Source organism: Ramularia collo-cygni (assembly GCF_900074925.1).
Source record: "Ramularia collo-cygni strain URUG2 genome assembly, contig: RCC_scaffold02, whole genome shotgun sequence".
NCBI lineage: Eukaryota > Fungi > Ascomycota > Dothideomycetes > Mycosphaerellales > Mycosphaerellaceae > Ramularia > Ramularia collo-cygni.
In genome coordinates, this window is record NW_019716256.1 from 1,118,239 (window position 1) to 1,134,484 (window position 16,246).

Sequence of the window (16,246 nt, forward strand, 5' to 3'; positions counted from 1 at the left end):
AATCCCTTAGTCCTAATAGTTAAATGTTCTAAACCCTTAGGAACTAATCTGTCTTCTATGTTTTCTTCTTATCTAACCTACTATTAAAACTCCTAGTAGTATAAGATAGAGTACTAGAAACTAGTATCCTTTCTATATTAGCTTTATAAGGTAGGAGAAACCTTTACTACTTTAAGGTTAAGGTCTTTTTTCCTTCGGCAAACCCGGGCTTATAACCTATTAAATATTAGTCGGAGGTTCGCAGATTTTTAGGGGTAGAGTAAAAGAGTATCTTAATCTTTAACTAGCTTACTATCTCCGATAGGCAGTACTTAAAAGTAGGAACTAATGTGTTAATTAAGTTAATTATCTAGAGATGTATCTCTATCTCCTAAGAAGAGATTTTACCCTATATAGAGTTATATAACCTTATAGCTACTTAGCTCTCTATTATGTTAGATGTATAGCTATTCTATAACTGCACTTTCTAACAATTCCTAGTAATAACCTAAATAACTTAAGAGCTAAACCTTCTTATCCTATTACTATTCTAGCTCTACCTCTAAGGTAGAATAGAAGCCCTAGCGCTACCCTAAGGAAGGAGCTAGTAGGGGAGGAATTGCCCTTAACGATCCTACGACGAAGAGGGAGACCGCCTAAGGCAACTCCTCTAGCGACTAAGACTAAGACACCTCTACTATATAAGATAACTACTACTAACTATCTAAGCGGGGATCTTGCTCGGGTAGTGCAGAGGAAGTTAGCTAATATAGGCTATAGCTTATAATTAAGTCGCAAGGTTATAGCTAAGTTACGAAATTAAGGAAGGATTAAGACAGTTACATTATTTAAGCACTATTTTGTTATTTTTATCCTATTTTCCTATCGATTAAGCAACGCTCGCAAATAAGATAGCTAGATAATAGTCGATTAAGTAACGCTTATAAATAAGAGGGCTAGATAATAGAGGTTGTTTTATAGAGCCTTAGAAAAAACGTTCTAGCTTAAAAGGATAGCTAACGCTCTAAGTAATGCCTAACTATAAGGAAATTTTATTAAGCTACCTAACCTTACTTCTTTAGCTTATATCTACCGAACTGCTAAGCGTTCTTCTTAAAATCCACTATTAAGGCCGCCGCCTATGCCTATAAGAACCGGATCTAAGGCGTATTCGGATCCTAATAGTCGTCTAAGGCCGCCTACGCCCTCGTATACAAGCGGTTAACGGTATCCTAAAGCGATCGCGTAGAATTAGTGTTCGCTATATAAACACTCGTTAAGTAGCGCTAGAACGTCGTTATACGCTCTTAGATATTACTCGAAGTAATAGGACCCTTAGGCCCTATGTACTTATCGCTAGGACTATTAACTAGTAGCACTTAGTTAGCACTTAATCCGATAGCACGAGAGAAGAGGTTGCTTAAGCCGAAAACTATTAGGCCCTAAGAACGGCCGACTAGCGGAGTAACCTTGCTTAATTAAGGAGCGTTTACTTAACCTAGCGGATAGATTCTACTAGGGCCGGAGCAAGTAATCTTAAGAGAGAGGGCAATTACCTACTATAATCGTTCCTCCTTATCCTTCTTAGTTAAGTCTAGGATCTTAGCTTCTTAGATGCCCTATAATAGCTACTAGCTTAGACTGCTATTCTAAGAAGAACTAGAAGTACTAGATAATCTCGTCTTAGTAGAAGAGATAGAGATAATCGACACCTCTCTACTCCTAGTATTATTAAGCTAACGACGCCGAGATACCGGAGTAATAGAAGGGCTAGCTTAAGGCTTCTTCTTAGGAGTCTATATCTTCCTGCTCTTAACTATAGTTTAGTCGGCTAAGTTACACTCCTACTAATAATTGCCCTAGAGATAATTACCGTAAGCTCCCTACTTAAGTCCTCCGTAACGACACTCCTTAAACGGGCTAATCGTACGGGTCTTACGACGGTATCTATAAGCCTGCTTAGGCGCTCCGCCTAGCGCTTAAGAAAAAAGAGAGCCTACACGCTACTATAGTAAGTAGTTAGGTATATAGCCGATATTCGTGTTCTATTCGATAGTACGAAGGTCGTCTAGCTAATATTAGTATAAGGCYTCGATAATAGCGCCTAGCTTATAGATTTCGTACTTCTTAAGGCGCTCTTATAGCCTAACGCGCCTATTAAGAAGGATTAGGATAAATATTACCTTACGCATCTAAGTATCGGTAATRCGTAAGAAGCCTAGGATACTATCTAAGCTTATCGTACTCGGCTCTAAGAGAGTTACTAACCGTATAAGTAGCCGCTCCGAGGTAGCTACTAGATTAAARCYRCCTTAACTACGAGGCCGAAAGACTAAGAGACTATCGTATTACCTACGAAAGCTTCGGGGGAAGTTCTCTAAGGAGCGGTTTAAGAGGGGATTAAAGGACGATATCTCCTTATTTCCCTTACGAAGGCTTGCCTTACTTACTTAACTACTAACTTAATCGAACCCGAACTTCTTATATTCTATACGAGTAGCTATCGCTACTACCGGAATTACGGGCACTAGCTTCCGCTAAACGCTTATACTACGGCTTAGAGTGCTATAACTAGGAGATTAAGGACTTAAAGCTTCCTTAATCGCTTATAGTTCCCTCTCCTTCCGGAGATCCGCCTTAGAGAGACTTAGACGTAGCTTAGAAGTCGCCTTACCTAAAAATAAGCCTAGAGTAGCGCCTAAGTTATAAGAGCGCAGAGAGCGCCTTAAGCTTATAACGATATCGCTAGTATTCGCCGTAGGTCGCTTTTCGAGTAATTTCGCACTTAGAGTAACTAGCGGGTCTTAACCGTTACCCTTCTTGCCCTTATCGCCGTCGTCGCTCTTCTTAGATCCCTTCGCCTAGCTACGAGTTATACGCCTATCGCCTATAGCTTCTTAATATATATAGCTAGTATAAGAGAAGACATATATAATAAATAGAGGAAGGGGAAGTATTAATTAAGGGACTTAATTAGGGAAGGGGAAGATAGATATAGATACGGAGGAGAAGGTTAGTAGATTAAGAAGGCGAGTTAATATATACCTTAGCGGCTCTTAAGCTGCCGGATATACGTTACGCCTCGACGCTCCCGCACCCCGTATACTACTCCCGCTCCGCTACGTTATAACTACCTACTTAAGCCGAAGTAGCTAATCGTATATACTATATACGTACTACTCTAAGCCGCTAGCTATATAAAGGATATAGCTTATAGCAAGGCAGAAGTAAACCCTACGTCTAAGCCTTTTACTTAAGCGATAGGGCTCTATAAAATAACCTATAGGGACCCCTTAGGTCTCTTAARTAACTCCTATAGTTTTAAGGGTAAAACGACTTAGTAGGGGAGGATGTTCTTAAAGTCTCTACTTAAGAACTAAGCATATATGCCTAAGGCTTAAGTAGCCACGTAACTTAGGCAGGACTATATAGCCGAGGAATTTTCCCTTAAGTAAATTCAATTAGAGAATTCATCCATTTTAGAACATCTGCTAGAAACTCAATTTGGTTGTCACTCTCCTTTGTCTTCACCATCGACATCTCTCCCCAAGCCTATGGCGCCCCATGTCCCACGGGTTCGTGCCACGAGTTCCCCTCTCGGAACACTATGCGTCATGTTTGACGGCACTATACGAAGCGCTTATAGCCTGTCATCTCATCTCATCTGCGCGAGAATCTATCTTTGCCGCAGAGCAGTGCGGCTGATGCAACGATAGCCGGCAGTCTGACCACAGTGCCGTACAATCAGCCCCAGCCTGACAGCAATGGATGAGTACTCCTACTCTGGCATACTCCCTGCCATTAGATTTTCTTTCACTCTCAAATTTGTCCTACAGAACAAGATTACTTCAGGTTAATGTTCCGGCCTTTGCGCTCTTTGCGTGATGATCAACAATGTCTTTGAAATGGACGGCACTTGGTGACACAACATCATGGGCTGACTGTGTACCGCGGGTGGAAAGGGTACCGGGCGTCTTGCGTTTCGTGGAGCATAAGCTCATCTTCTGTTCATTTGACCCCCGCGATTCTAATGTCTTCGAAAAAACCGACGAGCAAAGAGTAGCGGACTCCGGCCTTCTTTGTAGAACAACCACCGTTACCGCGGATTGATACAGACGACAAACACGAAGGAGGGTCAGCAACGGACACCATCTCGAGCACAGCTTCAAGTACGCCATCACTGTACCCTGATGAGCTTACGTCTGATACAATTCCGCAGAGACGACTCCTGATAGTGAAGATATGGCTACGTCTATCATGACAACCCCTTCATTCTACTCTACGTCCACAGTTCACGTGTCCAACGCATCTGCGGCATCGGAAATCCAGACGAGCGCTACGCAAACACCGCTGGCATCCAGCACGAATGACAAGGGGTCAAGCAATGGTCTGGGTCGAGGAGCGAAGGTTGGGCTCGGAGTAGGGTTTGGCCTTGGTGGACCACTTCTGATCCCGCTCGTCGCATCTCTCTTCTTCTTTCGCCGAAGGAAGCGGCAACGGCGTCTCCAGATGGCTCCAAAGCATACGCCTCACGCACAGTCCGAGCTATCAATGGTCGATTCAACATATCCGTTTCCCGCAGGCCCACCACGTTCCGATCGACAGCCTCCAGACTTTACCGTTCGAAACAGCCAGGCCTACTTCGATCCTCCGCCGCCGTTGGTGGGTMGCGAGTCGTTTGAGGCGACTATGAGTGCTGTCACGCAGAAGGATGGATATGATCAACCCGAGCAACGAGATTTGCAGCAGCCATTGTCTTTGCTCATCCCTGGGACCGAGGCGAAGTCTTTGCAAACAGGGGAGCTGTCGCCTCTCCGTAATGGGTCACCAGTGTCGCCAGTTTCGCCAGTCTCTACGACTGTGCCTGCCGTCAATCGATCGCTTTCTTCGAGAAGTTGTCAGTAGATCCTTTGTTCGCGGGTAGATCAGTGTCGTTTAAGKGAGCAAGCACATCGAGCATCAGCGTCAACTGCTATTACAATTGCATGCAAAACAGCAAACCAGATGAAGTCCATGTCCTGCAGCTTAACTGCTCGGAAGTGTAGGGAGAGTGCGGCAATGACAGCATATAACACAATGGAAAAATTCGCTGCGTTCATGACTTCCCGCATTGTCTTGCTAAACACAGAGCTGTGAAGCATAAATCGGGTGCTGCGGCTGCGACGGCCTTGGCGATGCTCGAGCACCCTTCATCTGACAAGCCAGTGGGGGACAGAGACAACGAATGAGGTAATCAGATCCACGATCATCTTTCAGGGCACGTGGTTGGCTGGCAGCCCTACGGTGCGATTTCTCAAATCTGGCAAGGACTTGAATGTGGCCACAAGATACGAGTCGGGGCATTTGTGGTTGCGGCATTCAAGAGAGCGTTGGAGAGCGATTGACGTAAATCCATTAATGAACATTCGGTGGGCGGTGTGTGAAGAAAATCTCGCTTATCATCGGACGAGCCATCGTTATCGGGGTCGGCAGGATCTGCAGCATGGAAGCATCGGCCTAACGAAATCTCGGGGTCTGTCTCCAGAAGTTTGTGTCTGCAGCAGGATGAGCTCGATTTGTTCCTTCTTTCCCTCACCCCGTACTTCATCAACCACCTCGCAACTCTCAGGGCCGGTGTGGAGTTACTGACTCCAACTGCCTCTTCAATATTCATCCCCAGAGTTGAGGTGCAAAGGACAATAGCGGCCTTGGTCCCAGCGACGCCACAGCTACACGACACCTGCATCCGCCCTCCACCATGTCTGTGACAGCTCTGCGCCTCCGCGCCCAATGGCTGGCCACACGTCGTCCGCTGTCACCGCGATGCCTCTTGCAGAACCGCCCAGCTCCCACTCGCTGCATTACGGCATCTCGAGCTTCAACACCTCAGCTCCAAATTCGCGCCCAGCACACAACCACCCGAGGGTTTCACTCCAGCACGGCCGCCGATTCCGACCCAATCGAATCCAAGGCAACATACGACAATGACTCGTTATTCGCACCGCTCGATACATTCGCCCGCCGTCACATTGGTCCTACGGCCGAGACCACCGAGCAAATGCTCAAGGTGCTGGATCCACCCGTGAGCAGCTTGGATGAGTTCGTCAAGCAGGTCTTACCCAGCAACATTCTCTCCAAGAAGAACCTCAAAGTGGAGGGCCCTGTGCCCGAGTCGGGCTCCGCATCGATCGAGCAGGGCGGCTACTCCGAGAGCCAATTGCTCACCCGTCTGCGAGAGATTGCCGGCGAGAACAAAGTCTACAAGAGTTACATTGGCTGTGGATATGCTGGCACTCGCGTCCCCGAAGTCATCAAGCGTAACATCCTGGAGAACCCTGCGTGGTACACCAGCTACACTCCATACCAGCCGGAAATCAGCCAGGGTCGGTTGGAGTCCCTGTTGAACTTCCAGACAATGGTATGCGATTTGACGGGGTTGGCCATTTCCAACGCGTCCGTTCTGGATGAGCCGACTGCTGCTGCAGAGGCGATGACTCTCTCCCYCAATGCTCTCCCTGCAGCTCGCGCGAAGCGTCCTAACAAGACCTATCTCGTTTCCCACTTGTGCCATCCTCAGACAATCGCCGTACTAGAGAGTCGTGCACAAGGATTCGGAATCAAGATCGAAGTCGCGGATGTTCTCGCGAATAACAGCCAGCGCGTGGATGAGGTCGGCCAGGATCTGATCGGTGTTTTGGCACAATACCCAGACACCATGGGAGGCGCTGAGGATTACAGACAGCTGGCGGATAAAGTGCACGCATTGCAAGGAACATTTGCAGTGGGCACTGATTTGTTGGCATTGACATTGCTCACTCCACCGGGTGAATTCGGCGCTGATGTTGCGTTCGGGAATGCGCAGCGCTTTGGTGTTCCGTTCGGCTTCGGTGGTCCCCACGCCGCTTTCTTTGCGGTGAGCGAGAAGCACAAGCGCAAGATTCCAGGACGCCTCATTGGTCTTTCCAAGGATCGTCTCGGAGACAATGCCGCCCGTCTTGCTCTGCAGACTCGTGAACAACACATTCGTCGCGAAAAGGCCACGAGCAACATCTGCACAGCCCAGGCCCTGCTGGCCAACATGAGCGCCATGTATGCGGTCTACCACGGTCCTGCTGGTCTCAAGCGGATCGCGGAGAAGGTCGCAAAGATGGCGCAAGTGTTGGCCAAGGGTCTGGAGAGTGGTGGTCTCGAGGTGAGGCAACCAGTAGCTTTCGACACTGTCGTGGTGAAGAAGCCCAACGCAGCCGCATTCGCAACCAAGACTGCGCAGAACTTCATGACCAACTTCCGCGTAATCGACGATGATCACATCGGTATCACCGTCGACGAGACCGTTGGCAAGAAGCAGATTGAGGAGATCTTCCGTGCTTTTACCACTGATGCCATTGACGTTGAAAAGCTCGCTGAAGATGTCACCGCCACTGGCAGTCTTGCGGAGCCATTGAGACGTACCTCTGAGTACCTCACACACCCAGTCTTCAACTCCTACCACTCCGAGACAGAGATCCTCCGATACATGTACCACCTGCAGTCCAAGGATCTTTCCCTCGTTCACAGTATGATTCCTCTCGGCTCTTGCACGATGAAGCTCAACGCCACAACTGAGATGGTCCCAATCTCGTGGCCAGAATTTGCCAACATTCATCCATTTGCTCCCAGCGACCAAACCAAAGGTTATGCAAAGATGATCGGTGAGCTCGAGGCGGATCTAGCTTCTATAACTGGCTTTCACTCAGTCTCCCTTCAACCGAACTCGGGTGCTCAAGGAGAGTTTGCGGGGCTCCGCGTGATTCGGAAATATCAGGAAGACCAACCTGGCAAGAAGCGCGACATCTGCCTGATCCCTGTCTCAGCCCACGGTACCAATCCTGCATCTGCTTCAATGGCGGGTATGCGTGTGGTGACGATCAAATGTGACAACATCACTGGTAACCTAGACATGGCCGATCTTGAAATGAAGTGCAAAAAGTACAGCGAGGAGCTCGGTGCCATCATGATCACCTACCCATCAACCTTTGGTGTGTTTGAGCCCAAGGTCAAGGAGGCCTGTGACCTCGTTCACAAGCATGGTGGCCAGGTCTACATGGATGGCGCGAACATGAATGCTCAAATCGGTCTCTGCTCTCCGGGCGAGATCGGAGCAGACGTCTGCCATTTGAACCTTCACAAGACCTTCTGCATTCCTCACGGTGGAGGCGGTCCAGGTGTTGGTCCTATCGGTGTGGCCGAGCACCTTTCCCCATATCTTCCGGGACACCCTCTTGTCGCGAATGTAGGTGGTAGCAAGGCTATTGCTCCCATCTCCGGAGCGCCGTGGGGATCCGCCAGCATCTTGCCCATCTCATGGGCATACATCAAGATGATGGGAGCTCGCGGTCTTACCCACGCCACCAAGATCACCCTCCTCAACGCCAACTACATCATGTCTCGTCTGCGACCACATTACCCAATCCTCTACACCAATGACAACGATCGCTGCGCACACGAGTTCATCCTTGATACTCGCAAGTTCAAGGAGACTGCTGGTGTCGAGGCCATCGACATCGCCAAGCGTCTACAAGACTACGGCTTCCACGCACCAACCATGTCATGGCCTGTCGCCAACACCCTCATGATTGAGCCCACGGAGTCTGAGAGCAAGAATGAGCTTGACAGATTCTGCGATGCTTTGATCAGCATTCGTAAGGAGATCGCACAGGTCGAGWCCGGCGAGCAGCCGCGTGAAGGAAATGCTCTCAAGATGTCACCACACACGCAGAAGGATCTGATTCTCAGCAAGTGGGAGCGTAGCTACACTCGGGAAACTGCTGCCTACCCTCTTCCTTACTTGAAGGAGAAGAAGTTCTGGCCAAGTGTAACGCGATTGGACGATACTTATGGTGACATGAACCTTTTCTGCAGGTAAGGATGAACACCTAACATTAATGATGAGTGATATACTGATTTGAATACAGCTGTGCACCAGTCGAGGCAATCGATGGTATGACGGGCATCGCGGCTCCGATGCCAACATAGACTTCAACTCTATGGCATATTTWCAACATGAATACAGTGGCTTTTCTCCTGCGGGAGTGGGAGGGGTCTTCAACAGCGTTCAAGCGAGGCGTATGGATAACAGCCCTTGGGATAGTGGCACTGAGCATCTCGAGATGGGATCTTGAGATGACGACGATAGATGGATGGGATTGTACTTTGCAGATAACAGAAGACGGACTTGTAAGTGAGGACCACGATCCAACATGTGGTTGAGTAGGAACATTGTCATTCCACACTATACCATGATTCAAACTTCTTCCTCGTCGCTTCGAACACATGGCATCGATCGACAGGTACACAAGCATCCCCCGCAATCTAGATCCAAATCAGACTAGGCGCGGGGCGATGGCGCACTCCCCACCAAAAGCCGATGCCCGCAGCGTCATCACAAGACCGACAGCCGTTAAATCATATGTGACATGCCAAGCGAAGAGACGAGAAAGGCGTAGAAAGAGTGTACAAGTCGGGCCGATGGTGACCATGTTGTGWTGATGTACTGCTGACTGCATGCCCAACTCTTCCATCTCCTCTTCCCTCCCGACGTTTGCGGTTTGCTTTGCGCTGTGCAACAACAAAGGCCAGAATAGCAGAGTTTGACTGGTTGGATCAGTCACCGCGCCTGCCGGATAGGTGAGTGTCCCGAGTCATGCAAAGGTATCTTTTCTTCACGCAGAACTGACGAACAAGGATAGAAAACATGCTGCTTCCCGCAATCTTCATAGCAGCGCTCGCGGGCCTTGCGCAGGCCAAGATATACAACACCCGGTTCAATGGAACCACTTGGGACGATGAGAGCTGGCGCATCACTACCACTGTCCTCGATCAGGGACACTATCAATCTCGCATGTCGCTGGCAAATGGATATCTAGGCATCAACCTCGCAGCTGTGGGACCGTTCTTCGACTACGACGAGCCGGTGAATGGAGACAACATCCAAGGCTGGCCACTTTTCGACAGACGGCAGAGTTTTGCGACCATCGCCGGTTTCTGGGATTCGCAGCCTACCACAAATGGAACCAATTTCGAGTGGCTGAATCAATACGGTGGCGAGAGCGTCATCAGTGGGGTGCCACATTGGGCTGGTCTGCACGTCCAGGTTGGGGAGGAGGTTTTGGATGCGAAAGTGCCTGCTGACCAGATTTCGAACTTCAACTCAACTCTCGATGTGAAGCATGGCGTGCTATACTGGAACTACGAGTGGAAGCCTACCTCCAGTCCCGCTATCGCTGTGGAGTACTCCATGTTTGTGCACAAGCTGCATGTCAACATCGGCGTTGTGCGAGTGAGGTTGACGGCCTCGGAGCATGTCAATGCTACAGTCATTGATCTCTTGAATGGTGACTGTGCTGTACGATCCACGTTCGTGGACAAGGGATATTCTCCTGAAGATGCTGCGGTTTGGACTGCAGTTCATCCCGATGGCCTACCAGACATCAAAGCCTACATCAGCTCAGCCTTGATTGGTGACGAGTCTTGTGATGCGGCTAGCCGCAAGCAAGTTGATGTGGAATCCATTCTCGGCGGCAACAGCTCTTCGATCGCACAGTCCATGTCTGTCGCGCTCGTTGGAGGACAGCCTTCTTACATCACCAAGTATGTTGGTGGGGCATCCAGCGATGCATTMGACGACCCAAAGTCAACAGCATCGGATGCTTCAATGAAAGCATGGAAAGAAGGGTACGACTGTTTGCTCGCGACTCACTCCGAGGAATGGAGAACTGTCATGCCGGACGACAGCGTGGATGACTTCCGCGATACGGATGGATCTCTTGACTTCGACCAGGACGTCCTGGAACTTCACATCACTGCAAGAACCAACCCATTCCAGCTTCTACAGAATACAGTCAGTGCGAATGCTGTTGCTGCCGTCGGGAACAACGCAAAGATCGACACAAACAGCATCAGCGTCTGTGGTCTTGGGGGCTCATGCTACGCGGGCCTCGTCTTCTGGGATACTGAAGTCTGGATGCAGCCCGGACTGGTAGTATCTTTCCCTCAAGCGTCTAAACAGATCGCCAAGTTCAGAGTCGAAAAGTATCGACAGGCCCAAGCTAACATCTTGACTGCCTATCAATCGAGTCAGAACGAGACTGGCAAGTTCTCGCCATCTGGAGCAATCTATCCATGGACTAGCGGACGCTTCGGCAATTGCACGGGAACTGGTCCCTGCTTCGACTATCAATACCATTTGAACGGAGACATTGCATTGGAGTTTCAAAACTATTGGATTGTGACTGGAGATACCGAGTACTTCCAGAAGGAGTTGTTTCCCATCTACCAGTCCTTCGCATACATGTACTCTGAGCTGGTGGATTTCAACAAGACTACTGGTTTGTACGAACTGTATAACGCTACGGATCCGGACGAGTACGCCAACTTCCAGAAGAATGTCGGATTTACCATGGTGTTGATGTCAAGCCACTTGAATAGCACCAACGAACTCCGAGAGAGGTTTGGCATGGAACCCAACGCTACCTGGACGAACATTTCATCTTTGATCACAATCCCCGTTTCGAATGAAGCCAACATCATTCTTGAGTATGYCAGCCAGAACGGTAGCATCACGGTCAAGCAAGCCGATATCGTTCTCATCGATGACTTCCTACAGTACCCCAATCCATACTCATTGAGCAACTTGGACTACTATGCAAGCGCTCAGTCTGCGGATGGTCCTGCCATGACATATGGTGTTTTCAGCATCGTTGCCAACAGGGAGAGTCCGTCAGGCTGCTCCTCGTACACCTATGATTTGTATGGTTCGCAGCCATATACACGCGGTCCTTGGTTCCAGTTCAGCGAACAACTCATTGATGACTGGACTGTCAACGGAGGCACCCACCCAGCTTTTCCTTTCTTGACTGGTGTTGGAGGAGCCAACCGCGTGGCCATCTTCGGATACCTTGGTCTTCGATTGTCGATCGATAGCTTGAACATCGACCCATCTTTGCCACCGCAGATTCCCAACCTGTCCTATCGAACAATATACTGGCAAGGATGGCCTATCAAGGCTGTGTCAAACTCCACCCACACTACCTTGACTCGCCTTGAAGGCTCTCTTCCAGAGGCCAACAGCACTTTCGCTGATACTGCTATCCCTATCACAGTATCCCTCGAAGGCACTGATCTGTACATGTTGGAGCCGAAGGGCACTTTGACGATCAAGAACCGTCAGATTGGAGAAACAAAGACTGTACCAGGCAACCTCGCGCAATGTCGACCTGTGACGACCGAAAATGATTACGTGCCAGGTCAATTTCCCCTCAGTGCTGTTGATGGAGCAGTTAGCACTTCCTGGCAACCATCCTCCGCGAACATCACCTCTTCCATTACAGTCGAACTACCACAGCCATTCACACTCGTGACGGGACTCTACTTCGATTGGGCCCAAGATCCACCCACCAGTTACCGCGTAACATTCCACAATCTGAGCGATACCACTTCCGTACCTCCCGTGGAAGTTTCTTCCAGCGACAATGTACGCATCAACGAACCTTTTGATGTCGAGCAAGCTTTTGTCATTCGTCCATACAGCTCCAACTCTACCAACGTCACGTTGGACCAGCCCATATGGAGCGCGAGATATGCGACGCTGTCTATCACTGGCAATCAGGCGAATAAGGGAACAGAGAATGAGAGTAATGGTACCGGAGCTACAGTCTCTGAGTGGGGATTGATTGCTGCTAGGGGAGAGGATTTGGTGGTGAGGAGTATGCTGGTTTGATTGCTTTGGATTTCAACTGTCAGGATAGCAACGACTTGTCAGTTTTCTCGGCATCTAGCATCGCAGTCGAGAGTGTAGAGGTATACAGGACTTAGTACATGCAACGAGCACTAAAAGTTATCCGTATTTTGAGTTTGAGCTAACCACGCAATTCTACCATGGGTGACCAGGGGATTTGCTTCAAGCAAATCCTTCATTTCGCACCTTAGGGACAGACTCGCCTTCATCCTTCAAACTCGTTACAACGGAGTCTTCTCACGATTGGTAGAAGCCGCCATAATCCCGCTCATGAGCGGTGTCTTCCGTCACATGATGGAGAGCCCATTTGGTACAAGTGTTCTGGGTGGAGAGTTGCCCTATCAATCACTTCCCTGAATGCGAACTAGCATCACGAGTTTTCCACCTCCTCCATCAGCCGCGCTGCCCTCGCTGATAAGCTCTTGCAGTTGTTGTCGAGATCCGATGAGCTCGCCAGGCCCATTAGCTTCTGTTTCCATAATGTCCACTTCTCCGGTGATGGTTTATAATCTTGAAGACCATTTTGACAAATCTCGTGCATCTTTGGCGCGGCGATGAAAACCCATGCAGCTGCTGAAGGAAGCATGACCCGCCATTCTTGCCCAAGGTAGTCCGGGTCATAGCCAGCCACCAAAGCCGTATCCATTGCCTCGAATGCATAGAGATGCATATCATTGTCAAACTCGGCTTGCAACATGAGGGTAGCGGCGAAAGTGGAGGCATTCAGAAGCTTTGCACCTTGTCCGTAGAACTCGTCTTTGTTGTCTATCGCTTCGTCGTAGTGAACAAGGACTGAAGGGATGAAGATTAGTGTATACTCTCATTACAGTAAAGCTACCGGTTGTGGACTCACAAAGGCCATACTCTCGGAATGTGACATGCCACGACTGTGGAAGCTCTGGCTTCTTTGGAGACGCTTTGTCCTGCTCCTGTAGATCTTGGGTATCTTCGATCGATAGCCTAGCGAGCGCGTTGAGCAAATCCACCAAAAGCTCTGAGATCTTGAGCGAGCCTCCCAGGCGACGAATCGCATCGCATACGATCAACCAGCGGAATCCGACACCCTGGATTCTGTGCATAGCCTTTGCAGCATAGCTTGGTCGGATTTCTTCGTGGAACATCGAAATGAGGAGGTCGACAATCTGCTGGTCTGCAGGCTGGCTCCAGCTAGGGGAGCGTTTGGCTCTCAACTCCCACTCTGTGATGTCGGACATTTTGGAAGCAGGCATCGAGTCGGCGATGCTGAGGATGTGTACTTGCGAAAGGAGAAGGTTGCTACGCTTCCATCCCTGAGTTGGGTAGGTCTTTATTGTAAGAACGGCTGTGTTCCCGGAGATCCACCCGACATCCCGCTGCGTCATTGTGCATACAAACAGTATGGATACATATGCATACGGAGGCTCTCCCGTACTTCCGCTTGTATACTTTAACGATGCGTCGCTGCGGAACACGAATATCACTATCAATCGTGCCTGTCACAACATAGTGGTCCCTCTTATTTGGATCTGCATTCACTTCTTCATGATGAAACATCATTTGGCTTGACTTCAGACAACTCATCTGGTTGTGTGAGATTGAGGTCCTACATTCGGGTTGCAGCCCGGAAACCTCTGTTATCTTGCCTTGACGTTCGAAGCTTCCCATGAGGGATCCCGCAGAAGCTTTAGATTGACCAAAATGCCATGCAAGGCAAAGATCTCTTCCAGCAGCAAAGATCCAAGTTGTAGCTGGGAAGACGGGCAGTCGCCGATTGTACRTTTCATTCATTCTGGTGTTGCGGGAGAGCTCTAGAGGTAGACATCTTCGTAGTGACGCTTGGATGGCTATTCATGAAACCTCATTCCTGGAAGTTGCCGGAGGATAGATGTTCGATGAGGACAGGCTGGCAAAGGGCTTGAGATGCTATGCTCTTGTTGCATGAATGTCCTGTCTGTGGTGCCGTCGATCTATCGCTCGAGCTCATGTACATGGGTTTCCAAGGCAGACTCGGGATCAGGGTGAGGTCTAGCAGAACAAGCTTTGAAATTTGCTGCCAATATCTTTTGCTACCTCCATTTAGACGCTTGTTCTTTCCCGTAGTTCCGTGATTCCTTCCGTATATATACAAGGCAAGACCTACCCTATGTACCTAGACCCTTTGCGATTGGGCAAGCCAAGCGTTCCGACCGTTAGGAAGAAGAAACGTAGGCGGCAATCCAGGGTTCTGAAAAGGAGGTAGATCTTTTGTGAAGTAAGGTAGTCCATCAGTCGTAGATTCCAGGGTTGCGGTAGATCCTTCGAAACTYTTTCGATATGAGAATACGTCACTCGGCATGTGATAGTTCAGGCAGCAGCTTTCAACCATCTTCGTAGAGGGCCCCACTACTACGCACAAGCTAGACGGATAGTCGTCTCTTTCACAAAAACCGAATACACAAGTATCGCAAAGGAGGTCCTACCATTCCACTAGGAACCGCAAACGATATGACAAATCAAACTGCCCAGAACAATAATCAAGGGGATGACGGCGAATCGTGGGAAGTGCTATTGATGCCAGATGCTCGCGATGCCAATGTGAATCCCAAAAGCCCATACATCGACTTCCAGCTAAACACATGGCTCGGCCGACTGTCCTTAGTCGTTCGATCAAGAAGCACGATCGAGAGCGATGTGTCACGCTCCATTGTCAAGAAATCTAGGACTCATCTCCACCTGCAAGAACAGTCATCTCTCTTTCAACTCCCGGCTGAGATCAGATTGATCATCTATGAGCTGATATTCGAAGTCGAGGCCGCAGACCATGGCATCAAGCTCCGGAGACCAGTGCCACACGAACGCAACCGATCTATTCTTGCTCCACTAGCTACATGTCACCGGTTTCACGACGAGGCCGAATCCGTTTTCTGGTCGATAAATAGGATCTACATAGACGATGTCGCATTGTTGAAGTCCATCAGCAAGCAAGCCCGCGATGGGATGACCATGCTCACCGTCCCAGCCAAGGATGGCAGCTCATTACTGGCCATGCTACAGGACATCCATCAAGCTCCAAATCTCAAATCACTCTGGATCGTGCGACCTTTGAACGTGAGATTCATCAATCATCAGGAGTGGGCTGTAATGGCCCATCAGATCATATTGGAGATCAAGAAGATGGCGGTTTTGAAGGAGGTCAAGTTCATTACGCCTGAATGTAATGATCTCAAAGACTATGAAGCAATCAGAAAGCAAAAACTTGATGAGATTGATGCAAGGATATGTGCGGCCGCCTTGCAGTCAGTCGCTGTCGGTGTCAGCAAAAGTTCAAGTTCGAATGGGGTGTGCGAAATAGATCGACCAGGTCAGAAATGTTGAGAAGATTCGGGGACATTCACTTGCATGGATTTACTCACTTGAATTTGTAATTAGAGCTTCGGATGGAAAGTTCTAGCATGTGATTCACAGTTTCCCGCCATCTTCAGACACAAAGACTGTGTCGGAAGAGCAGTCTCATCCTCCACGTCCACAAGTGACGGTGTCATAGAATGCGTTGAT

General features: G+C 49.1%; 4 protein-coding genes; 3 read left to right on the forward strand and 1 right to left on the reverse strand.

Annotated features, from left to right (window-relative positions):
• Window positions 1-5,716: 5,716 nt before the first annotated feature.
• On the forward strand, window positions 5,717-8,973 carry RCC_01982 (probable glycine decarboxylase P subunit; the record flags this gene model as incomplete). XM_023767266.1 has 2 exons in its annotated part: window positions 5,717-8,859; window positions 8,913-8,973. 2 exons carry the CDS (start codon window positions 5,717-5,719, stop codon window positions 8,971-8,973), a joined length of 3,204 nt encoding a protein of 1,067 aa, XP_023623034.1.
• A 718-nt stretch (window positions 8,974-9,691) lies between these two features.
• Window positions 9,692-12,715, forward strand: RCC_01983 (related to ATH1-Acid trehalase, vacuolar; the record flags this gene model as incomplete). Its single annotated transcript, XM_023767267.1, has 1 exon — window positions 9,692-12,715. One exon carries the CDS (start codon window positions 9,692-9,694, stop codon window positions 12,713-12,715), a length of 3,024 nt encoding a protein of 1,007 aa, XP_023623035.1.
• Window positions 12,716-13,103: 388 nt separating this feature from the next.
• RCC_01984 (uncharacterized protein) lies at window positions 13,104-13,947 on the reverse strand (the record flags this gene model as incomplete). XM_023767268.1 has 2 exons in its annotated part: window positions 13,104-13,525; window positions 13,587-13,947. 2 exons carry the CDS (start codon window positions 13,945-13,947, stop codon window positions 13,104-13,106), a joined length of 783 nt encoding a protein of 260 aa, XP_023623036.1.
• Window positions 13,948-15,196: 1,249 nt separating this feature from the next.
• RCC_01985 (uncharacterized protein) lies at window positions 15,197-16,066 on the forward strand (the record flags this gene model as incomplete). Its single annotated transcript, XM_023767269.1, has 1 exon — window positions 15,197-16,066. The coding sequence occupies one exon, from the start codon at window positions 15,197-15,199 to the stop codon at window positions 16,064-16,066; it is 870 nt and encodes a 289-aa protein (XP_023623037.1).
• Between the last annotated feature and the right edge of the window lie 180 nt (window positions 16,067-16,246).